The sequence below is a fragment of the Panthera onca genome, chromosome E2 (genome assembly GCF_046562875.1).
Source record: "Panthera onca isolate mPanOnc1 chromosome E2, mPanOnc1 haplotype 2, whole genome shotgun sequence".
Taxonomy (NCBI): domain Eukaryota; kingdom Metazoa; phylum Chordata; class Mammalia; order Carnivora; family Felidae; genus Panthera; species Panthera onca.
In genome coordinates, this window is record NC_138353.1 from 28,278,334 (window position 1) to 28,303,889 (window position 25,556).

General features: G+C 54.1%; 1 protein-coding gene across 2 annotated transcripts in view; it reads left to right on the forward strand.

The window, feature by feature from the left end:
- The first annotated feature begins 930 nt into the window (after positions 1–930).
- Positions 931–25,556, forward strand: part of NKD1 (NKD inhibitor of Wnt signaling pathway 1) — an 83,459-nt gene continuing 58,833 nt past the window's right edge. Inside the window, exons 1-3 of one of the 2 annotated variants that reach the window (XM_060650802.3) lie at positions 931–1,158; positions 1,284–1,316; positions 2,040–2,173. In XM_060650802.3, the coding sequence (XP_060506785.1) occupies positions 1,134–1,158; positions 1,284–1,316; positions 2,040–2,173 (192 nt within the window). In that variant the 5' untranslated portion in view covers positions 931–1,133. Of the gene's footprint in view, positions 1,159–1,283; positions 1,317–2,039; positions 2,174–4,580; positions 4,602–25,556 lie in introns of those variants that run through there. The other variant, XM_081791537.1, reaches the window with a different exon arrangement.

The window sequence follows — 25,556 nt, forward strand, 5'->3', positions numbered from 1 at the left end:
CTGAAAGCCACAAAGGTGGGGTGGAACCCCTTGATGTCTCCCTCCCCTCCGCAGAAACTTCCCCAGACAAAACAAACAAGCCCATGGGTCTGGCGAACTGCAGCGGGGAGCGGAAACCAAGGAAGATCAAAGGCCCAGCGGTTACCCCCTTCCGGGCCGCGCAGCTGGCAGCGCGCCTCGACCCCAGGAGGGCACCCACGGGCACCGGTATGAGACATCCGAGTGATTGGCTGGCAACTCGTGGCTTTCGGACACTTGTAGCCGCCAGGAGTGGGCCGGGCTCACAGTAGGCTCAGGCGCGGTGGGGCTCCTCTTGGACTCCCAAATCAAAACTTACAGAGGGGCGGAGGGAGGGGGAGACATGGGTAATAAGCGAATCCTTTCTGCAAAAGTCAGGTCGTGGGAAGACTGGGAAGGGGCCGCGAAGCAGGCTCGCAGCAGACCCTTAGCGCCCCAGCAGCGTCTCCTTTTCCGACCTCAGTTTCAGCACCCGTAAATTGGAGCCGCCGAGTCCTGCCCTGCTCTCCTCCAGGAAAAATAGAACGGAGGGAAGGCGCAGTACGGTTAGTGGAGCGGTGGTTCTGGAGAAGGCAGGACCCAAGAGGGTGTCTGTCCCAATACGCCTGCTGGCCAGAGGCCCGCCCCCTACTCCGGTCCCGAGTCCTCGCTTCTCGGGTCCCGGGTCCCGACCTCCTCGCCCCCTCGCCCCCTGGTCCCCCGGCCCCCACGGCCCTCCAGCTCCCCGCGCGGGGCTGAAGACCGCAGCCTGGAGGGGGGCGCTGTGTCCGCCCGGCGGCGCCTGGCCCCGCCCTGCCCCGCAGCCCCGCCCCCCGCCCGCCCCCCGCGCGTCCCCCGCCCGTCCCCTCCGCGGCCCGCCTCGCCTTTGATGCGCCGCGCCTGGCCAATGGGCGCGCGGGGAGGTGCGGGCCGCGGCGGCGGGCTGGGGGCTCGGCGCGCCCGGGCGTCAGTCGGGCCGCGGCGACGGCGGCAAGAGCGCGTCCCGGCGCCGCCTCGGGCTCCGCTCGGCTCGGGGTTTCTCCAGGAGGAGGAGAGCGAGGCGAGGCGCGGCGAGCCGCCGGCCCCGCGGACCGGGCGCATGGCTTAGGGACGCCCCCGCCCGCCGCGCCCCCAGCATGGGGAAACTTCACTCCAAGCCGGGTCAGTGTCCCCGCCCGCGCGCCGGCCCCCTGGCCCCGGCCGTCCTCGCCCCCGCGATTGCTAACTCTCTGCCTCTCCTTTCTTTCCGGCTCCCGCCGCCGCCGCCGCGCGCGATGTGCCTGCAGCCGCCGTGTGCAAGCGCAGGGAGAGCCCGGAAGGTAGGGGCGCGCGGGGCACCGACCGGGGGGGGATGGACGGGGAAGCACCGCGGACCGCGGCGGAATGGCCTAGCTCGCGGGATCTTATTACCAGGGCCACCCCCACCCCTTACTCCGGCCACCAGTTCCACAGACCCGCTCCGGGAGCAGCCTTCTTGCCCCCCCTCCCCCCTTTTCTGTTCCATCCACCCGCTCCTCTCCGTCCTGTGCTCTCTCTTCTGACCCCCAAGCCCTCCTCTCGCCGTCCGCGCCCTCCGCGCTCCCTGCGCCCCCTCTTCAGACTCCTAAGCCCCTTCCCCCAAGATTCTGCCCCCTCTCTTTCCCGCCCTCAGCCCCTTCCCCCGAGATCTGGGCTCTTGCGCGCGCTGCTTCCCTCTCCTCACCCTCCGTTTCCCTCTTCCCCTCATCCCGTGCTTATTGCACCCATCTTCTGATCCTCACCCCTCTCCTCCGCAGTCGCGGCCTCCGGCGCTCGCTCTTCTGATCCTCAGACCCTTCCTCCGGGGTGCTGCTCCCCCTTCGCGCACCCCGTTAGGTCCCTGCTCCTGGGGCTTCGCTGGACCCCTTTCTCCTGATTACCTGCGTCCGTTTCTCGGATTGTGTCCCGCCTCTCAACTCCCTCCTGGCCCCCGCTGCCTCTGCCGCGCCCACTCGCCCTGCTCTCTCGGGTAACTTTTCGCCCAGGGGCCAGACTCAGGGGGCTTCGTGTCTTCCCCGCCCCAGGTGACAGCTTCGCCGTGAGCGCCGCCTGGGCTCGGAAGGGCATCGAGGAGTGGATCGGGAGGCAGCGCTGCCCCGGCAGCAGTTCTGGGCCCAGACAGCTGCGGGCGGCGGGCACCGTTGGCAGAGGAACCCGGGTACGATCCCCTCCTATCCTCCTTTCAACCTCAGAGATGGGCCTCCTTACCCACCCACCCCAACTTTTAGCACCCTCTTGGCACAGCTTAAGTCCAGAAGCCCCTTCTCAGCTGCCCCTGCCCCCCTAACATGACCCTGTACCCCCCTGTCTTGGGGAACCTTAGAGGTGGCACAGGTGACGCAGTCTCCTGCCCAGCTGGGGAAAGAGGGCTGTTTGGGGGGAAGGTCCTAGGTGACGAGGTGGTACAGGTCCAGTCTGTGGGGAATCTTGTCTGCGCTGGAGGGACTTGGGGGCCTGCTCTGACTTCTTACCTTGTTTCTGCGCCAGCATTCAAAGGTGGATCTGGAGGGGGGTGGCTAATAAGACAGGGAAGGCATGAAGGAGGGGTGTCTGGGTGGAGGGCAGGACTGTGGTGGCCTCCAAATGTGTTCCAAGTGTCTGTGGCGTTCATCAGTACCATCTGCCCAGGAACCCCAGTAGAAAGGGCTGTGATCTGGGTAGCAGAGTTTGGGGGGCACTGAGACCTGGTAGGTAGGTTTGGGGGGCACTGAGACCCCATCATTTGGCCCACAGGGAGAGAGAGGGTCTCATTCCACTGCAGCCCGGGCCTTGCCCCAGTAGGTCCCCGAGGCTGGAGTTGTTCCTGGGGGAGCAGTAGACGTGACAGGGGAGCGAGTGAGTCAGGCCCCAGCTCCTGGCCTGGGACTGGTGTTCACAGATGTCCTGTGAGCTCTGGAACTCTGCACGGGGCTTTCAGATGGTCTGCGTGGAACTCGAGCAAGCCAAGGATCAAAGGATCAATCAACTTTTTGATGTGACATTTAATTTTTTTTTTTTTTTTTTTTTAACTTAGAGGGGGAACAGACTGAGTCTCAGGTCTGGTTAGTTCTTTGGTCTCGTCCATGGGCTAGGGAGGGGCCTGGGGAGTCTTTGGAGGTGTGTGTGTGTGTGTGTTTCCGGGCAGTGGCACCTGGGCTCTTTGCAGCAGCCCCGTCGCAGGGGGCCGGTGTTGGGAGGTGAGCCTGTGGATAAAGTCGACTCTTGTGCATGTATGAAGTAACCTCTGGGTCTGGGAGAAGCCCCCGCCTCCTCCTCTGGTGGCTCGCTTTAGCTGGGGGCTTTCTCTTCACCATTTTTCTTCATCTGTTGGCTGGGCTGGAATTGGAGCTGCTCTCCCCTAGGAAAGGTCAAAACTTGGTGGGTGGGGGGCACTGCGGTTGGGGCCCTTGAGAAACAGAGCCACAAACTTCCCTTTCTTCCCCCAGCGTTTATAGTTTTTGATCTACTTACTTATTTAAAGCCCAGTGAAAATGATCCGATTTAGCCCTATGAACAAATGCATTTGTAGCTCAAGACAGAGGCCAACTGAGTGGATTTCCATTAATCAAGTTTTGGGTTTTTTCAGCCTGTTTATTTTTACAAAGTATTCCTGCAGAATGACATTTATTTGCAGTCCCCCCCCCCCCCCCAACCTTTTTTTTTTTCCTTTCCTCAACTGCCAGGCAGCTTGCTCCATGCTTTAGGGGAAACTTGAAATACAGCGAGGGCTTACTTCAATTGACTTTTATCTTCAAAGCCATAACAAATGTTACCCGCATGTTTTTGGTGGGTCTCCTTGGCATCCAGTCCTGGAGGATGGGAGGGAGGAGGAAGGAAGGAGAGGAAAACAAAAGTCTGTCGTTTTTAATTAAATAGTAGTGTTCCCAGCAAGAGGAATGTGAGCCAGTAAAAGTTGCCATTGGGGGAAATGAGGGAGGGTGGGGAGGGGGCCCCAGCTTAAGTCTGTGGCTTTGGTGAAGTCACGGAATTTTGTTGCCTGGTTTCTTCCCCCAGCTGAGGACAGCGTGGGGGTGGTGCTTGCCCCCTCCCTTCCTCGCCCCCCTCTCTCGGAGAAACACTGAGGGGTCATTAATGTTTGTTCAAAGCACTTTTGAAGATGTGAGACACAGAGCCATCAGCGTGACATATGTTAGTGGTGGCGGAGGGTGGGCCCCGCCATCCAGGATATTAAGGGGAGGAAGCCTCTGCTTCTTTGGGAGTTATGCTTGGTGACTAGGGTCCAGACACCTGCGTTCCTACCAGTCCCTGGCCCAGCCACCGCATCTGCAGAGCGGGGGCTGGGGAGCCCACCCTGGGAGAGGTCAGGGTAAGCCCAAACGTGTAGGCCTGCATGGTGGGGGCCTGTGCAATGATTTCAGGTGGTGCCTCGAGGAATGTTTGTTATCTTAATAGTGAAGCGCTGCTTTTCCCAGGAAAGGTAGTAACTAGGACATCAAACCCCCGATTTCACGGATATTATCGCTTAGGATGAAGCTAAATTGAAAGAGAGCGGTGAAAGTTGATTCCGGGAAAAATATTAAGTACAAGTGGTCAAAGTCGTGACTGTGGAAACAGGATGCTCAGAGTTTGGGAAACACTGAGAAATGGTAAGTAAGACAGCAGTGAGCAACCTTCTGTCCAGTTTAACTCCCATGATTCCCAGTGGCACAGAAAGGGTTCTTCCATTAGCTCAGCGGGAGGTAGGGTGTGGGCTCCAGAGTCTCCTGGGTTCCAGGGGCTGTCAGAGGTCCCCCCACCAGCTCCAGGCCCGGCTTGGTGGTGGCCTCTGTCTTCACTCCTTCACGTGGCCTTTCACCAGAGTGGCTGGAAACATATTAGTGGTTCATCCAAGTAGCATTATCATTATTGCGATGAGAACTATTTATTAAGTGCCACGTGTATGTCAAGTACTTTGCTTACATTATCTTACTCCTCCTTATAACCCTATAAAGTTGCCAGCCAGCTTGTGTGAACTCTTTCTGGAGCACTGTCTAGACCACAGAGGCCACGTGTGGTAAAGCCCTGTGCTGGACCATCTGCCCCAAGGGCGCCACACTTCATGTCCAGAGAGATGGCATGCTGACCCGCTGCTGAGTACTTTGGGAAGAGGCAGGCTGTGGGGCAGGCGGAAGGGGCCCCTGCTTGCCGTCTTCCTCCCTGACCGGGTCTGAGTAGCTTAGTAAATGTTCAGGGTGGGTCCCGGTTGCATGCAAGGTCCTGGGATGTGAGAGGATGACCTTGCTGGCACCAACCTAAGCCTGACCTTCCGAATACAAAAATAAATGAGGTCAGGCTCTGCCACCAGAGCTGGTCACCTTGTATAAGCCATTTTACCTAAGCTCATCTGCAAAATGGGTATAATAACATTCCCATCCCTGGCAGGGTTATGGCAGATGACTCCTCAAAGAGCTCAAAAGGGAGAGAAGGTACCGGGAGGTTTGCTGAGGCACCAGTGGGGGTGGGGACGGGAGCCCAGATTACAAATCCAGAGGTTTCCCACCTCCCCTGCCCGGCCATACCGTATAGAAGCACTTGGAGGGACACAGGCTAGGGCCGGGGCTTCCGCTCTTTCCGGGGGGACATGACAAACTTCAAGGAAACTGGAGCTCAGAGGAGAAAAGCGATGAGAAATGGGAGGTGTCCACGGTACGAGCGAAGAACAACAAAGCGAACAGTTTATATGCCAGACAACAATGTGCTAACCAATTAGAAATTTACATAAGCATAACCTCAAAGAGATAAAGAAGGATAGTGAAACATGAAGCTACAACAGGCAGTTACGAAAGAGAACCAATTGGAACTACTGGGTCTGGAAAATGTAATATAATATCATGAGCGAAGTAAAAAAGCTCGGTAGGTGGATGGAACAGCTTAATGGACCCAGAGAGCCTGATAGGAAAACACCTGGAAAAGCAGAATCTGCTCCCGCGGCGTGTACATGCGAGAGCATACGTGAGCGTGGATGACCAGATTTAAGGCGGTCCCCTCCCCACCTGCCCCCACCCGCCCCCCATTTGGCCCTTTTGTTCTTTTATGGCAAAACTGCCTGAAGAAACCGGCTGAGAGCCGTGGTGCCGGTCGGCCTGCCTCTGGATCGAAGGTGGCTGCCAGGAGGGCTGGTAATTTGAGTAGGGGGCACCTAGCGCATTTTGATATTGGGGGACGATTAGGAGGGTGCAGGCCGGGCTGGAGCCCGCGGGGACGTGTGCGGATGGGTGATGGGGTTGGAGGCTGGCTCCTGGCCCAGCTGCTGCCCGAGTTGCCGGATTCCAGGGGAATTACCCTTGAATGATACCAGTTGGCACAATTAAAAGGCCCCATGTCTTCACCATATGGAAAGCGTTAGGCCTCCTTACGTGGTTTCAAAGCTATGTGCCGGGAGGTACACTTGACATTTGAGGTAAAGCATAAATTAAATATTTGGTGTTTCAGAATTAAAAGATGATTTGCTTTGAGGCTGGTGGAGGCCTCTGGGCCTCCACTTGCTGGCATCTTTGGGTTCTCCATGGAGGGTCTCCTCTGTCCCTGGCACCCGGGACTTCAGAGCCCCACCTGGCAGCTTTCTTTACCCCTGGGGAGCAGGGAGGAGAGACTGGGGAAGTCTGAACTGGGCAGGGTGCTGGGGGGGGCTTCTGGTTTCCAGTAGGGCTTGGGTCCCCCAGGGTGGTGCCGGGGGTGGGCGAGGGCGTCATACTCTGAAGGCTTAAACGAATCTCTGTGATGTGGTCTCTGGGAGACTTCGAGGAGCGTCTCATCCTGCCTTCAAAACTCTTCTTCTTTGAGAAGAAAGTTCCCCTGGGCCAGGCCGGTGCGTGTTCTGTTTCCTTGAATTCAGGAAGAGCCCCTCCTTCAGGACGTCAGCTATTAATTATGATTAATAATGAATTGTTATTATTAACTCCCTAGCTGTACCAGGCATCGAGGACATAGTGGCACAGAAAAGAGATGTGGCACCTGTCCTCCTGTGGCTTCTAGTCTAAGAGAGGAGACAAAAAGAATCCACACATAAACAGCCAAATTAACAGGCAGCAGGCCTTGGGAGAAGCTGTGTGAGTGACATTCGAGCAGAGACCGGAAAGGCTGTGAGGAAGAGGGTGTGAGAGCGGCAGGTTGGTTTTCGCGCAAGGAGTAGCCGACCGAGGCCCCGGGCTTGCTATTGTCCCTGAGAACTGGGTGGTGTTTGGGTTGGGATGGTGGACCCCAAGGGGCTCGCAGCCTGTGGGGACTACAGATCTCTCCCGGTGCTCAGTCTTTCTGAAGAGCCCTGTGCGTGAGTGGCTCTTGGCATGTTTGAGCCACCTGCCCCCCTGGACAGGTATGTGGGGTGGAACCGGGTGGGTAGTCAGTGTGCCCCCTGCCAGCCATTAGCTTGCCCCTTAGATGTGATTAACGTGGATCGTCATGGACGTGGGGACTTGGGGGCTTTACTCCAGCTGTTTGGATGGATTCATTGCCCCTGCTACCCTGAGGGGAGAGGAGGGGTGCCTGTAGGGCCAGAAGCCCAGTTGTGGGGGGATAGAGGGGACCTGAGGGGTGGGATTGGATTGGCTGCTCAAGGCAGAGAGAGGCACCCCACGGGCTAGGGGACAAGAGCCAGGGACAAGCCAATCCCAGAGAATGGTTGTGAGCCTGTGCCTGAGGGTAGAGGCTCCCTTGCCTTGGTTTACCAGATGTGTCTGAGGAAAGGGAGTGCCAAGGAACCCTGTGGTCAAGGGGCCAGTGCCCTGGCTAAGAAGAGATCTGCTACCTCTGGTGAGCCAGGCACCCCCCCCCCCCCCACAAGTACTAGCTTGGGGGGTGCTTATAGTCTCACTTGCTGGCTGTGAGTTCCCAGTGTGCTTCGATTTAGAAACTTTTGGAATTTTTAGGTCGCTTGTTGGATTCCAAAGCAGGCGCTTCCGGCTGCCTCCCTGACTTCCCTTTTCTTTTTCACTCACACATGTTCTTTTTGTGGCTCTTGTCTCTGACAGACATTCTTTCTCTTCCTCTCGCTCTCTCTCTCCCCCTCCCCTCCCCACTCCTCCGCCCTCTCCTCCTCTCCCCCTCTCCCCGAGGTAGGAAAAAATTCAGACTCTCACAAACAAAATATCTGCCATTCCATCTGAGGGAGAACTGAGGCAGGAGCCCAGAATATCCTGGAAGAAACGCCAGAGAGAGCTGAAGGCCTCAGTTGTTTAATCTGGAATCTTTGATGTCACCGGGCTCCGTTTATCCTGGGAGGCTGCCTGCCTCTTTAGGGCTGGCTTCAGACTCTCCGCATGAAGAATGGCCGAGAGCCTTCAGGGGCTGGAGGAAAAGCCTGATCACTCCCCAAAGGGCAGGCCTGATGATGCTGCCCCCTCCTGCCAAGCCCAGGTGGGGTGGAGAACCTTTTCCAAACAAGCACTTCCAGAGACATAAGTAATTCTTTGATAACTTCGCGGGGAAGCAGAGGGGGCCCTTTATCCATGTGGGCAGCAGTCACAGGGCTTTGCGAGGAAAAGCTCAGGTCCCTCCTTGGGTCATCCCTGGCCCCAGAAAGGCGGCTCTGCCTACCCGGGCGTGCCCCGGGTGTGAGTTTGTTTAGAGGGCTCCAAGGAATTGGTCTGGGCTTCACTTTCCATACGTGTGGAGCCACGTGGGTGGCGCCCTGTGTGCGTGGCCTCGTGTGTGGCTGCTGCCTTTCAGGGGACCCAGGGGTCCTGGGGGGTGGTGGGAGGGGGCTTCGCAGTGGTGTGGCCTCCCCTCCCTCCTTCAGGCCTCAGGTTTTCCAGCTGAGAAGTAGGATAAAATTATTTATTATTATTTAGCAACTATGGATGCATTTTATTCAAGTCGGTCCTGCATCTATGCCTTAGATGTTGAGTACCTATTTTAGGCCAGGTGTACATTTGCTCTGCCAGGAGAGCTGGTGCTTGGTTCATGGACTGTATATACTCTAGTAGGAAAAGGAAAATAGTTTTAAAAACAAATGACACAATTGAAGTTGTGATACGTACCTCACAGGAGGAGCACTGGGTGCTTTGAGAACATGGATTCGGGATCAGAGTGAATCTGGGTGGCCGTTCATTCGCTAGGTGTTCGAGTGTGCTTACGATGTCGTGGAAACTAGGAAGCATAAGGCACGGTTCCCGCCTCACCTAACCTCGAGTTTAACGGAACCAAACGTTCATCTTTGCCTCCCGTCCGTTTTTCTTATCTTATTGCATTGGTTAGAATCCCCTTTACTCTTTAATAACTGTTTGCTGCGTATCGAGTTCAGAAAGCTTTCTTTAACTCCTGGCTCGCTAATATTTTTGAAACCGGGAATAATGATTGAACTTTGTCAAGTGCTCTTGGGGTGTTCTCATCCTTTGCTAATGTGATAGATGATTCAGATGCGTGATTTACATCACTAGACTTCCTCGTGTTCAACTTCCTTTGCATTCCTAAACTCCATCTTTCTTCGTCATGAGACATTATTGTTTTAAAACGTTGCTGCATTGCACCTGCTGATATTTTCCTCTGGATTTTGCATCGGTACCCACGTAAGATGGGTTCATAGTTTGGGAAGGTGGATACTGCACACTGGAGACAATGTTAGCAGAGTGTTGGAGGACACTCTGGGGGCTCTGAGAGTCCGGAGCAGGGAGCGCCAACTGGCCTTGGGTAAGAGGTGGCCTTGGAGGAGCTGTGATTTAGGCCCAGAGGTGAATCGAGGAAGGGGTGGTGGAGAGCAAGGCAAGGGGAAGTGCCGTGTAATAGTTGTAAGAATGTCTGCTAGGTGGGCCAGCAGCGAGCGAGAAAGCCTTGGAGTCTAGAGGGCAGTTCATTTGAGATGCTGGTCGCGGTTCATTTGGCTGAGGAGGGATCACCTTCTGGGCCCGGGGGCCTTCTCAACCACGTTATGGACCTCAGTCCTTGTCTAGAGGGGAGGCAAGTGGCGGGCCCTAAGTGAGGGGCCAGCGGGACAGAAGTGGGGGAGTGCTCATGCAGGGGAAGAAGGAATGTGGAGACCGGTTCTCGGTTGTAAAAATACCGTGGAGGATAAAGAGGAGTCAAGTGACTGTATCTTCTGGGCTCAGTGAGAGATTCTGGAATGTCTGCATTGGTTCAGGCATGACACTTGGTTCTCAGAGGATATCCAGGGGGCCCTTGAGGAGGCCACCAGCAGCTGGAGGACCAGGAGTAGGAGAGCAGGACGCTTCAGCAAACTGGTCAAAGGGGGTCTGCTTCCTGGGGGCACAGAGCAGCGTCGAGGAGGGGAGGGAATGGACAGGGGTGGGGATAGCAATAGACCAATCAACTCCAGGCCTCAGTTCCCTCATCTGTAAAGTGGATGGTAAAAGTACCTGCTCCACAGGGTGCTTTTGTGGGGACTCAAACTGCAAAATGGTTCTAACTGCCTGGCACGTAAGTAAGTGCTCAGTACAAGTTATAAGGCCGTCAAGAGGCACCGGGCTTTGGAGATTTGGGGAGGACTTTTTGAAGGAGGTGGCATGTGAGGAGGGCTCTGAAGGATTTCAGAGGGCAGGGGTCAGAGTTCAAAAGGGAAGAGAAGTCATATTAATGAGCGCAGCAGGCTGGGTGGAGACCAGCGGGAGGGGTGGGGGCTGGTGGCCCCTGGGGGCACCCGTCCTGTCTCAAGGGGGCAGCACCCCTCAGCTCCAGCCTGCTGACCAAGGTGTGGGAATGTGGCCCTGGCCCTGCCTTCTGATCATGAAGAGAATCCAGCCATCTGGGCTTTTTTTTTTTTTAAAGTTTATTTATCTATTTTGAGAGAGAGAGAGAGAGAGAGGGAGAGCTAGCGTAAGCAGGGGAGAGGCAGAGAGAGAGGGAGGGAGAGAATCCCAAACAGGCGCTGCGCTGTCAGCACGGAGCCTGATGTGGGGCTCAGACTCAGGAACCATGAGATCGTGACCTGAGCTGAAGTCAAGAGTCGGGTGCTTAACCGACCGAGCCACCCAGGTGCCCTCCAGCTGTCCGGCTTTTTATGTGAAATCATTCTGATTTAAAGAGATGATCATCAACCGAATACCGATTTTAGAAAATAGTTTCTTTGGGCGGGCCCGGCAGCTAGACTTGGCCTGTTGCGCCCTGGCCTGTGAGATGAGACGTCTGTGGGGTACAAGTGTGTTCCTGGTGATAGTGTATACGCACAGGTCTTAGGCTTTACATGCAGCTTTTGCACGTGTTGTTCCCCCGTATGGTACAGGAGAGAGGTGGGCTCAGCAAATGGAAGTCTTGGGTCCAGCCATGCAAAGCTGGATTCGGGCTGCGTCCGAGCAGAGAGTGCAGCCCAAGCGAAGGCTGGGTGCTGGGGAGTCGGGGACAGTATGTTTCAGTTTGGCCGAACGCTCTGGGAGGAGCAGGAGGGGGTGAGCACAGAGAGATGTGGTTTGGGCCGCTTGGTGGACAGCTCTAGTCCATATTTCAAGCTTGCTTTGGTTCTCCTGACCTCCGTTAGACCCGCTGTCCGGTTCGGGCCCCTTTGTGCTGAGGCCCGGCATGTGCGCAGAATAGGTGTCGGTGGTGTGACTTTCGGAATCAGACTCTCTGGGTCCGAGTCCTAGCTGCGTGTCTCCCTAGCCGGGTGGCTCGTCTCTGGTCCTCAGTTTTCACATCCGTGGGATGGGGAGAGTCCTGGCTCCTAGCTCATGGAGTTGTTCTAAGAGCGAGATGAGTTAGTTCCTCTTGGCAAATCAGGGAGAGGAAAGCAGGTGTCTCTTCTCTTACAGCTTTCCGGTGTCTCTTGCTGTTGATCGCCCGCATGTGTGCTGCACGTGATGCGGAAAAGAGCAGGCCGTGGTGGGCCAATAAGGAGTGGGGGAGGGGTATAGCGTGAGAGGGAAAGAGAGAGAGACTCCCAAGCAGGCTCTGCACTGTCAGCACGGAGCCCAGTGTGGGGCTCGAACTCACAAACCGTGAGATCGTGACCTGAGCCGAAACCAAGAGTCAGACGCTTAACCGACTGAGCCACCCAGGCGCCCTGATTTTATTTTTTTGTTGATCTCGCCTTTCTGGCTGGATGGGAGGTAGGGGGGAAGCCTCTGGAGCTGATTGGCTGGCCTGCTGTGTGCTGCCCGGGGCCCCTGGCCTTGAGTACTGCTCTGGGGCCCTGGAGAGGCTGGGGTAGAGCATAAAGGGCCCCTGTTACCTTCAGGCCACAGGTAAGGGCTGGGGAAGACCAGAGCCTCCCAAGTGGACTCAGGCCCAAGGATGTTTTTCTAATTCCAGAAGGCCACGCATGCTGGCAGGCCCCTCACACAGAGGCTTTGGCTTCCAGCAGCTCCCCTGAGTGGGTCTGGGGGTGCTGCTGAAGGATGCCACGGCCAGTCTACACCTGGCTTCTCGAGGGAGCCCGGTTACAGGGCACTTTTTGACCTAAACTCTGTTATTTTACCCTTCTCCCCCGCCCAGTGATCTAGAGCGACTTCAAAAGCAAAAAGAGGATGTAAGAAAACTACAGACCAGGAATGAAGTTGCCTTTTCAGTGGGCACTGGGGACTCCCTTCTTGTTCCTTTGCCCTGGAAATTCCGAAGAGCCTGGTGCCTCGGTTGGTCTTGGCACGTGCCTTCGTTTTCAGTGTTCTGTGGCTATAGCCTCAATGGGGCTACTAAGTGCTCAGTATATTCTGTACCCCATGCTGAACCATCTGCTGTAGGTCAGGCCCTGAGCCAGGCGCTGTTCTTACCACTCAGTTCTCACAGCGCCATTGTAAGGCAGGTACTGGGATCGTCCCCATTTTACTGCTGGAAAAACTGAGGCTAGAAAGGAGTCTCCCTCCTTGCCCAAAGTCACTCGATGTGGAAGTGGAATCTTGCTCCAGCAAGATTCAAATTCAGGTTAATCTGGTTTTAGAACTGCCTTAAATCATTATAGAGGAGATTTTTTTTTCCCCCTTAAGCTATATGTGATAATCCCCTTCGTGGCTCATGAAATCAATTTAGTGACCAGCATTAAAAAAAAAAAAAAAAAAAAAGAATAAAAACAAGAGAGAACAATGACCAAAGTGAGAGGGAATACTGCTTTGTGTAACTTTGTGTTTAGTTTGTAGGTGTGGATATTCATGTCTATTGATAATAGATGGATAGGTAGGTCAATCTAGGTCTGTGTATATCTACATACACATCTATACTCAAATCCATACACAGGGAGGCCCATTCTAAAATGTAATTCTTACTGTGGGTTGAGGTGTTAGAAGACACTGATGTTTGGTCGCTGGTACAGATTCTGAGCCTGGATACCCTAGGTCAGCTTCTTACTAGCTGTGTGACCTTGGGCAAGTTCCCTAACCTCTCTGCACCAAAGTTTTCTGTCTCAGCTTCAGGGTCTTTCAGTTTGCTGACTTTCTGGTCACAACAGATTCTCCCAGGATTGCCAGGGGTGCTCTCTTGCCCACCTACTCCCTTTGCTTAGGGCATGAAGAGAACCAGGCGTCCTTTGCGGGCCCCCACGTCCTCCTCCTGAGAAACCAACCTCTGAGCAGCAGCTGCATCCTGCAAGAACACGTGGCTGAATCTTTAGGGTCTGGACAGAGTACTATGTTGTACGATTTGCTTAACATTATGCACTTTGGGATGGACCAGGCAGGGGCAGCTTGTCTGTGGCTCCACGTGGCATAGTTGGGGTGGCTCAAGCAGCAAGGGGCCAAGAATTCCACTTGGGTCATATGTCCGGGGCCTTAGCTCCCTTCCACGTGGCCTCACCACGTGGTTAGCTTGGGCTCCCTCAGAGTATGGCGGTCCCAGGGTAATCTGCCTCCCTACATGGTGGCGGCCTTCCCGGGAGTGCAGAAGTGGGGACTGCCAGGCCTTCTGAAGGTTTGGGCACGGAACTGGTGACCCCACGTTCTCCTTGTTAAAGCAGGTCACGGGTTTAGCCCAGGTTTAGGGGAAGGGGCAAAAATACTGGGAGGTGGGATTTCTTGGGGGCCACGAAGGTAGTCTTGCAGAGAGGATGTGTCTTCTGGAGAGAAACTGCCCAGTGGCTGAGGAGGAAAAAGGACTTCAAGGTGTCCATTGGACTTAGGAACCTGCTGCTCACAGCCGGGTGTGGCGGGAGTTTGTCTTGGCAGAATGACAGCAGAGGCAGGACAGGCCTGGGTCATGAGGGGACTGGGGAAGCCTTGCACGTGAGCCGAGCACATACTCGTGAGAACATCCTGGGCTGCGTTATTTGCAAGAGTGAAAAATGTGTAATGACTCAGATATCCATCACCAGGAGACAGGCTAACAACAGACAATGGGGTAGCTGGGTCACGGATTTCTCTGCAACTGGTAAAACCAGGGTGAGTTAGGGTGGGCAGTGGGCTGACGGGAAGGAAGCCCTGAAAGGCTCCTGAATGAGCAAAGCAAGAGCAAAACATAAGTATAACGGGGTCCTGTTTTTGCGGGATGCAAACATCTATTCAGGCCGGTGTCTGTCTGTTTACAGGTGCACAGAGAAGGATCTGGAAGGATACAGTGCCAAAGGCTGCTTCCCTAAGGATTGGGGTGGTGGGGGGTGGTAAGGAGAGAAGGAATTTCACTTTTCACGTTATACGTTTCTACATTGTTTGATTTTTTTTTTTTTTTTTTTTGGTCCAATGAGCATGGGCTACTTTTGTATTTTTCAAAAAGCCAATACATTTTAGAAGAGAATGAGAGATGAGAAACGGATCACATGTGCGGGAACTCTGTGGAGAAGCTTCGCTGGAGAGGGTGGAGAGGGAAGATGGTGGGGGGAGGGGGGGATGTGGGGTTGGGAAGGGCGCAGGGCACAGTCGAGGACCATCTGCATCAGAACTCCCGGGTGCGGTCTGAGATGCGGAGAACTTGGGTCTCCCTCCCCCTGGAGGCTCTCTGAATCCAAGCCTCTCTGTATTGGCCGACACCTGTCCTGGCTGGACCCTGTAGGAAGGGCAGCTGGGGAAGGGCTGAAGGGGGAGGGCTGAGGCGGGGAGGGCACTGCCCATCTCGAGGGCTGGAGGGGTGGAGAAGGGGGCACAGTCCCTGACTCCTGACGAGCTCAGTCAATGGTTCTGTTTCTCTCTGTGCATTTCCCCACGGCTGTGGCTCTGTAAACCTATATGTGGGCTTAGCGCTTTACTGGCAGTTATGATACCTGGCCTTTCTTTCAAGACCTGCCAGGACCCTCGATTTATAACTGGAAGGAAGGAGATGTTAAAAGGGCCTCAAGACTAATGCCGTCCGGTAGAGCTTTCTGTGATGATGGTGATACTCTGTGTCTGCAGAGGAATCATTAGCCACCTGTGGCCGTTGAGCACTGGGGATGTGGCTTCTGTGGCTAAGGAACGGAATTTTAACTATATCGTATTGGAATTAATTTAAATGTAAATGTAAATAGCCACATAAGGCTAGCAGCTTCCTCATGGACAGCGCAGCTCTGGACCAACGGAGAAAATCCTGTGCTCCAGCACATCAGGCTGACCCCATCCTAAGGGGGGAGGGTCAAAGGGGTTATTCGCAGCAGGTGGTGGTGGAAAGAGAGCTGTGCCCCCAGAAAGTGCTGCTCTGCTGAAACCCTTCTTGGGGTCTTTCCAGACCCTGCCCCTTGGAGGCATGGCTTCCCTCAGCCTCGGAGGGCCACTGCTTGGCCACTGCTGCGTGGGGGATGGGAGAGATCGTGGGGTCCTTCCAGGTGGGTGGGTTGGAGCATCTTCTCCTGGTGTCACAGATCAGGCCTTCCTGGCCTTCTTAATCCGCAAGGGCCTTCTTGACATCTTGCTTCCGGGGCTCTTAGGCGAGGACTTGCCTGCTTGGCTCTGATGTGCGGAGCTGGGAGGAAAAACCCACTCCTGGGGCAGGTGCCAAGAGGGCCATCTTTTCTCCAGGAGGAAGGGCCAGAGCCTTATGGTCTGCAAAGCCTTCCTTGCAGTCATTTGTCAGGTATTTAATGTTTCCAGAACGGAGGAAACTGAAGCCAGACTGCAGAGTCCACGGGGCAGGTTTTGCGTGGCCCGGCACCGTGTCTCAGGGCCTTTTGCTCCAGAAGCGTCTGCCAGGTGGATGAGGCTCAGACGGGCTCGCGGCTTGGTCAGGGGGTGCACGGCCCCATAGGGGCAGGAGTTCGGGTCCGGTCCGCACCTCCTCGCACAGAGCTGTGCTGCTCTGAGCCCTTGAAGGGAGCCTCTGCTCACGTCTCCCCTGCCCCTCAGAGAGGGTCCTCATCTTTTTCCTTTTCGTAAATGAAGCAGTGTAAAACGAGAAGAAAAGAAAAGAAAGAAAGAAAAAGAAATTCAAAGTAGTAAAGTTATGTAATAAAAAGGAAGCCTCCTTGCCATCTCCACCACTGTCCTACCAGCGCCCTCTTTCCAGGCATCTGGTTCCAGTTCCTCGAGGAGCTTCTCGCCTCATTCTGTGCGGATGCGCCCTTTTCCCTTGCAGATAGCACCAGTCCTCTTGGCCAACAGGACTGGTAAGCACTGGTATTTGCAGGTTGATTGGAAAATGGAGTTGAGGTGGGAAATCATGAAAAAGTGATAGAGAAGACTTTGTTTTAACTTCAGTTGCCTGTCGGTAATCTTGCTTTGTTAACAGTGTATCTTGGAAATCAGTCCTTATCAGTACATTTAATCTTACTGCTCCTCATGGCTCTCAAGCCTTCCGTTCTAAGGATGGACCATAATTTGTTGCACTGATTCTCTATCGTTGGGCAGCTAGGTTGCTTATGGGCTTTGTGCATTTCTGCGGCTTTGCTTCTGTACACACACCTCTGCCTCGACATACACACCCCGATGTGATTTCCAGGTATGACTCTACCATTTTTCTGGCAAAGCCAGAGTTTCTCCCCTGGGCTAATATTTTCAAAATTCAGGGGGACAGCAGCTTCAGGGGTGGGGGCGGGGGTTGTTGTGGTTAAGTCAGTATAACCTTTCTTGGGGTGGCTTAGTCAGGATCCCTTGGGTTTTAAACCCACTCCACTGTTTCATATAGAGGCGTGTTATTGGCCTGTGTTAACTCCAACTCCAACTCCAGAGAGCTCCAACTCTGTACCAGGTCTGTGGTCTGTGCCTTGCTCTGCTTTTCTTGGGCTCGGCTTTGTTCTCAGGCAGACTGTCCCCAGGTGGTGGCAGTTTGGCACCCAGTGGTCCGGGCTGCTGTTCCAGGCTGGAAGAGAATGTTTCAGCTAAAGCCCAAGCTGGGCTCCCATTGTTTTGACTTGGCTCACAAGCCTATCACAGAACCATGCCTCTGCCTCTGATGGTCCTGGGTCACGTGGTCATCCTGGAGTGGGGGCTGGGATCAGCCCCAAACCTCAAGGGTGGGGGGGGGGGTGGGTGCGGTGGGCGGTTCCCTAAAGAAACGCCTCACTGGTGCACCTGTGAGGAAAAAGCACACTGGATGGGCGAAACCAACAACATCTGTGCACCGCCTGGTCCCGGGAGTAAAACTCACTGATTGCTGCTCCTGTCAGCAGCTGGCGAGCGTGGGTGGGGACAGAGCAGACGACAATTAGCTGCCTATCTGGGGAGAGCTGCTCCTGGGCCCTGGTAGTTTGGCACCTCTTCCATGCAGCCCACACGGGCCTTTCTTTCAAACCCCTAGCTTCTCTTTTGAGAGACCCTTTTGAGAGTCTGCAAAATCTGATGGTGTCATTCGCTTCACAGAAATGCTCTTTTACACCTGTAATTCCAATTTCAGGGCACCCGTAACCTCCCAGTTAAGAATCTCTGCCTAAGTTTGTATGGCTTTTTTGTTTTTAACCTCATTATTTATGTATTTTTTTTTCTTACGTGGGTCTTCTCCTAATTCCAGGGACCACAGAGCTTTGGATCTGGGTTTTGGATCTGGGTTCATAGGCAGCTGTGTGACCGTATTGACGTTGGGTCTTAATTTTCTCACCTGTAAAATGAGAGGGGGATAAAAGTACCCACCTCTTGGAGTCGTTTTGAGGATGAAATGAAATAATGCACATAGCAACTTAAGGCTTGGCTTGCAGTAAGCCCTCCGTAACCATGCTCTCCAACCCAGTAAGGCCGCCAGGGCTGCTGGTAGGTTCTGGAAGATTCCCGGGAAGCCCCACTCTGTCTCTCGGGGGTCCAGCACAAGAGCTGGAAGGGGCTTGGTTGCTGTTTGGTGGATGAAGAGGTTCAGAGAGAACATCTCTGCTGAGGAGTCGCTGGGGGCCGATCACCTCTGTTTCCGTTTGGGAAAACTAAGGCCTAGGAGGCCTCCGTGGCTCATCCAGGTGTCTTGCGGCTGGTTTGGGTTCGCTGTGAGTGCCGTTACATTCTAATCTCAGGACACCCTCGCTTATTTTAAAAACTGTGTCTCCTGCCCGCCAAGGTCAGGCCGCAGGTGACGGCTTAGCTGTGCATTACGGGACTTGAAGGAGCTCTCTGATCTCAGCAGCGCCCCGGTCCGTGGCTCCACCGCCTGCCTGGCTGAACACCAGGTCTGGGCTGGCGGGTATTGTTCTGCAGAAATGCGAATTGGTGCTTTGCTTTGAGAGTATTAAGACACAAAGTCCCTGTGGTTAACAGCAAATTAATCACAGTATTAAGGAGGGAAGGTCTGGGTAGACATGACTTCACGAGCCTGTCGTAAAGTCTGCCGCTGCCATGTTTCACTCTCCAAGACTTTTGACTTTCAGAAAAGGAACCGCAGATAGAGTTACCAAGTTTTACAGAAATATTTTTACTGGGCAGAAGATTGCTTTATGGTGAGAGCTGGTTATTTCAGGAGACAAGCAAAGAGCCCTTTATTCTCACGTTCCGTGGGAGGAAAATATTATGCTAGGAAGCCCGCTTCTTGGATGGGCCCTTGGAGAGGCTGGGCTGCATTTCTGGAATCGGGAGTGGGTGACACCAGATGGGGGTCCGGGGCGGGGAGGGGTGCTGCTAGGCAAGCACCCACCTTCTCTCACCCCTCCCCAGGCGTTTGGGGGCTTTGTTACGCAGATGGAAGGAAGCCTAAGGTCACAGAGCAGGGAAGGGATGTGGCAGAGGTGGGCTTTGGCCTGGGGGCGTGAGGCAGAGAGGGGAAGAAGGCGGGGTGGCGCGCCAGTGTGTGAGACCCCCAGCTGGTGAGAACGCACGCCCGGGTCAGAGCTGTCTGCCATTTATCAGGTGTGTGACTCTGGGTCCACAGCGATCGGAGTGTCCTTTTTCCAGGCGCAACGTGGGGCCTCCCCAGTTATCCGGCACTCGGGCCCGGGAGGATAAAGCGAGAGGACCCACGTCTGGCATTTACTCGTTTACTCAATCCGTAGCATCCGCAGTGATTACTGGAGGCAGGCAGACTGGCCTTCCTTCCGCCCACATTCCAGAACCATCTCATCCTGCCACTTCTTTGGCTGGTGCTGTCCAGTGCAGCGGGCGTGTTTCCTGAGTCCCGAAGACTTCTGGTCTGATAATGCCCGCAGTGAGGCATCTGAAATCTGGGCCACCCCAGCCGGTTGGAGACTTACGGGCCTCATTCCTGGAGCTGGTCAGGATTTCAGTTCACGGAAGGGACTGTTCTCTTCCAGAAATCAGGGGAAAAGATACTGGCTTGGTTGGACCCGAGGAGGATGGGTTCGACCTTCGTGGACTAAGACTTGGTTCTCCCCTTCCCCCCTTGGTATAGAAGAAGAATGCCTGCCAGAAGTTGTGTTTGTGCCTGGAGCTGCCATGTGCCTGATAAGGAGACAGCATCCTTGCCCCCTTCTTGCTTCTGACCAAAATCCCTTTTAAGTTGGGCGGTTGGAGACGGTTGATTTATTTCGTTCTCTTCCTTACCTCCCTTTCAGTATTTAGAATGTGAGGGAGAGTTTATCTTGTTCTCCAGGAGATGTATCGCTTCAGCTTTGGAATGGCATCCAAGTTTACAGAATGGAGTCTGGTGCCCAGTGCCTTCTGGTAAATATTTTGGGAAGCTGGATTCCGCTGGCATTATGGCCCGTGGGTTGGGCAGCGGGTGCTTTTCCACGGCCGGATGATTGGACCCGGACCCTTTTCATACAATGCCCCGCGCACGGGCTACGCGCTGAGGCATCTGAGCGCCCAGAATCCCTGCCTCTCAAGGGAAACAATATTGCTTTAGCAGGGTGATTAGAACTCTGTCCACCATGGTAACTGCAAGCTCCACACAGTTATTGAGAATGTGAGATATGGCTGGGCGGGATCGCGAATGCTTAGCAGATTTCAAAGGCTTAGTATGATAACAAAGGATGTAGAATTTGTCAACAATTTTTACATTGATTACATATAATGATAATACTTTGAAATGACAGTATTTTAGCTACATGGACGAAATTTCATTATTTAAAAAAAATATTTTTTAATGTGTATTTATTTTTGAGAGAGAGAGAGAGACAGAGCATGAGTGGGGGAAGGGCAGAGAGACAGGGAGACACAGAATCCAAAGCAGGCTCCAGACTCTGAGATGTCAGCACAGAGCCCAATGCAGGACTCGAACCCATGAACCGCGAGATCATGACCTGAGCCGAAGTTGGACACCCAACCAACTGAGCCACCCAGGCGCCCTGATGAAATTTCATCATTAAAATTAATTTCATCGGTTTCTTTTTCTTTAATGTGGCTACTAGAAAAATTTAAAACTATATATATGTGTGTGTGTGTGTGTATATATATATATATATATATATATATATATATATATACGTATATGGCTTGCGTTTGATTCCTATCAAGCAGCATTGGTCTAGATTCTAGACCATTCTTGATGATACTGCCTCCAAGTAGGCAAAACTTGGTTCTTGGGGCGGGGGCAAAAACTTGATACTCTTTATAGGTATGAAGCACAAATATACATATAGATCTACATAAATAGTTACACAGTGTATTTGTGGTATTAAAATTTCAAGTGATTAGGAAAAAAAGTCTTAAGTAGGCTCTGTATGGGGCAGGGGGCAGATAATGAAGCCTGAGAAACCTTGCTACAGGGACAGCCAGACCTGAGTCACATGCTGGCTCTGCCCCTTATTAGCTGTGTGACCTTGGGTGAGTTCCTTAACCTCTCTGTGCCTCTGTTTCCTCATCTGTAAAATGGGAGGAGAGATGGTACTTACCCCACAGAGCTGTTGTGTAGATTAAATGTGAAGCCCTTTGCTCAGTACCCAATAAATAGGGAAGTTATTGTTAATTCTTACTCATATGTGATAAGCGAGACTTCTGGAGGCAGAACCGAGGGCAGGGGCCTGGGGCGTGGCGGGATTTCTCCTTCTAGAACTTACGGAGTGACCATAATGTCTGTTCTCCTGTTTTCCCATCTGGAAATGTGTTGCTGGGCAGACCTTAACATATGCACAGCACTTTGCACTGAGCGCAGCATGTGGCTTGGGGGGTATTTGAGCGCTGGTCACTCCCACCCCCAGCCATACCAACACCGTGCCGGGCACTGGGGGGTTCACACTGGGGGCTGTTCATCAGTGACCTTTGCCGGGCTTGTGGCAGAGGCTCATGGCCACCTCTCCTGGGCAGGTGGGTGTCCAGCTGTCAGGGCCGGGCCAGGGCGGTGCTGGACATCTCCTCCCTGGGGCCACCTGCAAAGGGAGAGCCGGGAGGAAGGTGGAGGGGTAAGAGGGGCTGACCACTGACACTGACAATTGGATTAAAATTCCCTTTCAAGGCCTCGCAAGTTGTTAGTGACATGGACCCTGGCCTGGGGACCGCTGCCCTTCCATAGTAAAACCAAATTCCGTCTTCTGAAATCACAGAAGAGAGACACAGATGCCAAGGCTCTGCCTTCTGTGCGAGGAGGTGGTGAGAGGGGCCGGTCAGCAGCACGGTGGGGGTGGGGGAGACCTGTTGGCCGCTCCCCCTGCTAGATGCCGCGGGCTTCCCGCACATGATGGCCTTGGGGGGGGCGAGTGGGGGCCTTGGGAGTTTCAGGTGGTCTGGAGATCTTGGGTACCCACTGCTTGACCCCCCCCCCCCCCCAGATGCCACTCACACACCGAACATAACCTGTCCAAACTGGCTCCCTTCATCTTCCTGGGAAACCCACCACCGGCCCTCCATTCACCTGCTGCTCCATTTGGAAGCTGGAGGTCATTCCCAACTCTTCCTCTCAGCTCCACACTGCATAGCTGACAGATGGTCACTTTTGTCAATTCTGTGACTTAAATGCATCTCAGATTTGCTGCTCGCCACTATCCCGGTCTGGTCGAGGCCGCCCTCGTATCTTCGTATCTCACCTGGAAAGTTCCAACAGCCCGTGATGTTACCTTCTGTATTTCATCCAGGACACATTGGGATTTTACAGAATCATGCCCCTCCTTAAATCCCCACCACGCCTGCCTGAAGCCTTTAGAAGAATGTCACATCCTTCCCATAGTGGACAAGACTAAGTACCATTTGCCCCTTTCCCCCTTCTTGCCTCCTACTGCCTTCCCCTCGCTCCCTCGGTCTCAGCCACTCTGGTCCTTTTGGAACACACCCATCACACTCTGACCTCAGGGCCTTTGCCCATGCTGGCCCCTCTACTTGAGATGTTCTTCCCGATACAGTTTGCCTGGGTCTTCCTTCCTTACCATTTAGGACTCAACTTTCACATCACTGCCGCAGAGCAGCCTCCCCTGAGGCCCCACTCGAAATGAGTTTCCTTCCTCACTGCCGCTCCTTCTCATGACACCCAGCTCCTTCCACGTCTTCGGGTGCTTATCACCATTGGTCATTAGCGATTTATTCACGTGATGATTGAGTTTCTGCTCACCTCCCGCAGGAACATCAGCTGTGTGGTGTCCAGGGCAGTTACTCTCAACCCCTGTAGCTCTAGGCCCAGCACAGCGCCTGACACATCGTAGGCACCCATTAATACATGCAGAATGGAATTGCTTTGCTGTGTACTTTGGACATAGTCCTTCCCTGCTGGGCTTTAACTACCCCGTCTGTAAGTAGTAGAGAGGGGTAGCTGGGCTCAGTCACTTCTAACTTGTTTCCATCTTGGATATTTTTTGGAATTAACTGGTGCTTCTTCTTTGACCCCATGTGTTACTTTGGGCTGGCTGGAAGGCTGGCTGTTACAGGTCATGTGCCCCACCCCCTTCCTTTGTGCTGTAGCCAGGCTGGGGCTCAGGGGGCCTACCGCGGCACCCCGGGAAAAAGAGACATCCTCTGTGCCAACTAGTGCATCCATAAAAATGGGCGCTCACTACCACCATCATGCTGCTGCTTCACAGCTTAGAGGCAGCGTGGCGTTGGGGCTTGAGCGAACCCTGAGTCGGGCAGAAGCCGATCCAGAGCCAGTCTCTGGCCCGCCCAGCGAACACTGAGGCTAGAAGGGGTGCCGATGGGCTGTGCGGAAGAGGGTACAAAGAATGGGCTCTGGGGTTCAGAGGAATTTGAATCCTGGGTCTGCTTCCTACCAGTTATGTGGCCTGAGGCAGCTTTCCTGATCCTTCCGGGGCCTCAGTCTCCCTGCCTGTAAAATGGGACTACCAGTTGTGTCTGCTTACCAGGGTGTATGAGTTCAGTGAAGATCTTGCACGTGAAATCACAGTTGAGGGACACAGATGTGTCTGTGCCTGGCATAGGCAAGGTGCTCAGTAAAAGCTCCTTTTGTTATGACTAATAAATATTCCCTTAAAGATCGCTTTTTGCGAGGGAGAAGGAAACAGCAGAAGGAAACGTCTTTCTAGAAATTTCTTTCACCCATGGAAAGGTCTTTGGTATTTTCGTCCTAGCTGGAAAACCCTCACCCCTACACACTCAGCATCACCCTGTCCCCGTCCCTCCACGGTCCCCCTGCACCCGGTCTGGTCACCAGGTGACTCATTAGTTACTCCAGCTGGAGGGTTGCTATGGAGACTTCCTTATGCCGAAATTGCCCTGTGGCTGGGTGGACATCCGGTGATCCTGGCCTAGGGCGGAAGGGTGATGGCCAAGGGGACAAGGGGAGGCCCGGTTTGGAGACTCTGGGCATCATCCTTGCCGTGCAGCTCGAAGGCGGATGCTGTTGGGGGAAGGGCCAGCGGGTGCTTTCTGGGGTCAGATCGGCGTTCTGCCTGCTCTCTGCCCTATGGGAGCTCATCTTGGCTCAGGTCTAGGAGAGGGTCCTGTCCTGACGGCCTTTTGGAATCCGAGACCCCTTGCAGATGTGCAGTTTCCTGGGGGGGTGGGGGGGGATTAACACCCTCTCTGAACGTAGCCTCTGAGCCCTCTGGGGTTTTTCTGGCAGCTGGCCCTGTGTGCATCAGACTAACTTGGGGAAATTCAACAAGTAAATAACTTCTGGGTTCAACCCCTGGCAAGTCTTACTCAGTAGGCGTTTGAGGACCCCTGTGGAAACAGGTCAGGCGCTGATCAGCCACAGGGTCTGAAAGGGGGAGGGGCAGCGGCCCAAGGAATATCAGGGTGTTGTTGGCACAGCTGGGGGTGGGGTGCCTGGCCGCACGAGCGACAGCTGTTGACTATATATGTCTGGGGTGCAGCCCAGGAGTCTCTTTTTAAAACACACACACACGTGTGCGTATGTATGATACGGGCATATCGGTACATAACGGATGTCTAAATTTTGCTTGACGTAGGCACTCTCACTTTCATGTTCTAGATGGTAAAACTGAGGTTCGGAGTGACAGGGGGCCTTCTTCCAGGTCAGTATCGAAAATGAAGCTCGGTATCGGATGCAAACTCTGGGCTGTGTGCCCCATCACTGCCTCTCTTAGGACTCAGTGTTCCTGCCTGTCAAATGGAAACACTCCACTTGCCTTGACCACCTCCTGGTGGTAGACAGCACTTGGAGAGCGGGACCGGCCATGGGGAACCGGGTGTGTGTGAGTCACCCCTCCTGACTGAGGGGGAGCTCCTTGGAGTCAGGGCTTGGGGCTGAGGTGGCCTGGGAGGGCCTGTTTGGTTTCGTTGACATTTCCGAGAGATGCTGGGCCTCACTGGTGCCCTGGCTGAGCAGACACAGCCGTCTCCCCCCAGGGACTAAATTTAGGATTCCTCGGCTCTTGGCTGGGCCTCCTCTTGTTTTTGGAAAGTCTCCATTTTGTTCCTCCTGCTGCCTGCGGGCGGCCGAAGCCCAGCCACGGCCAAATGACTGTCCTGCCTGCTCTCCACTCACTCTCTGGCCTCGATTGATCTTGTCGGAGTTAATTAGCGGCTGGCCTTACAGGCCTGGCCTCCAGCGGGTAGAAGGGGCTGTGCTAAGGGTGTGCCAGGAGCCAGGGGGTCCCCTCCCCACACCCCTACTCATCGCCGCCTCAGGCAGAGGCCCTCTGAGGGAGGCTCTGGGCTTTTCTTTGGCACTTGGTGAGCAGATGCCTCCCTCTCCCTTTTCTTCTGAGCCCTGTAAAAATAACAAGTTAAAAGACCCTCAAGTTTGAGCAGTAAAAGCAAATACATGAAACCAAGCTGTTTCCATGTGGGGGCCACGGACTGTGAACACCCAAGTTTGAAACTTCCTCTCTTCGGAATTTATGGAAGCCTTGGAAACTTTTCCTTTTCCCTTTAAACATCAGAATTGGCTCAGGGCATTCTTTAAAAGCATAACCCTGGTGCCGCTCGCAGCTTGATTTAATACAGCTTGAATACAATAGTAACTTCTGAACCCGGCTCTCTTCAGAGAGCAGGAAAGGTGTTTCATGACACCAGTAAGTAGGCTTTTTTTTTTTTTTTTCTCCTTTAGCCAAGAAGTATATTCTAAGATTTATT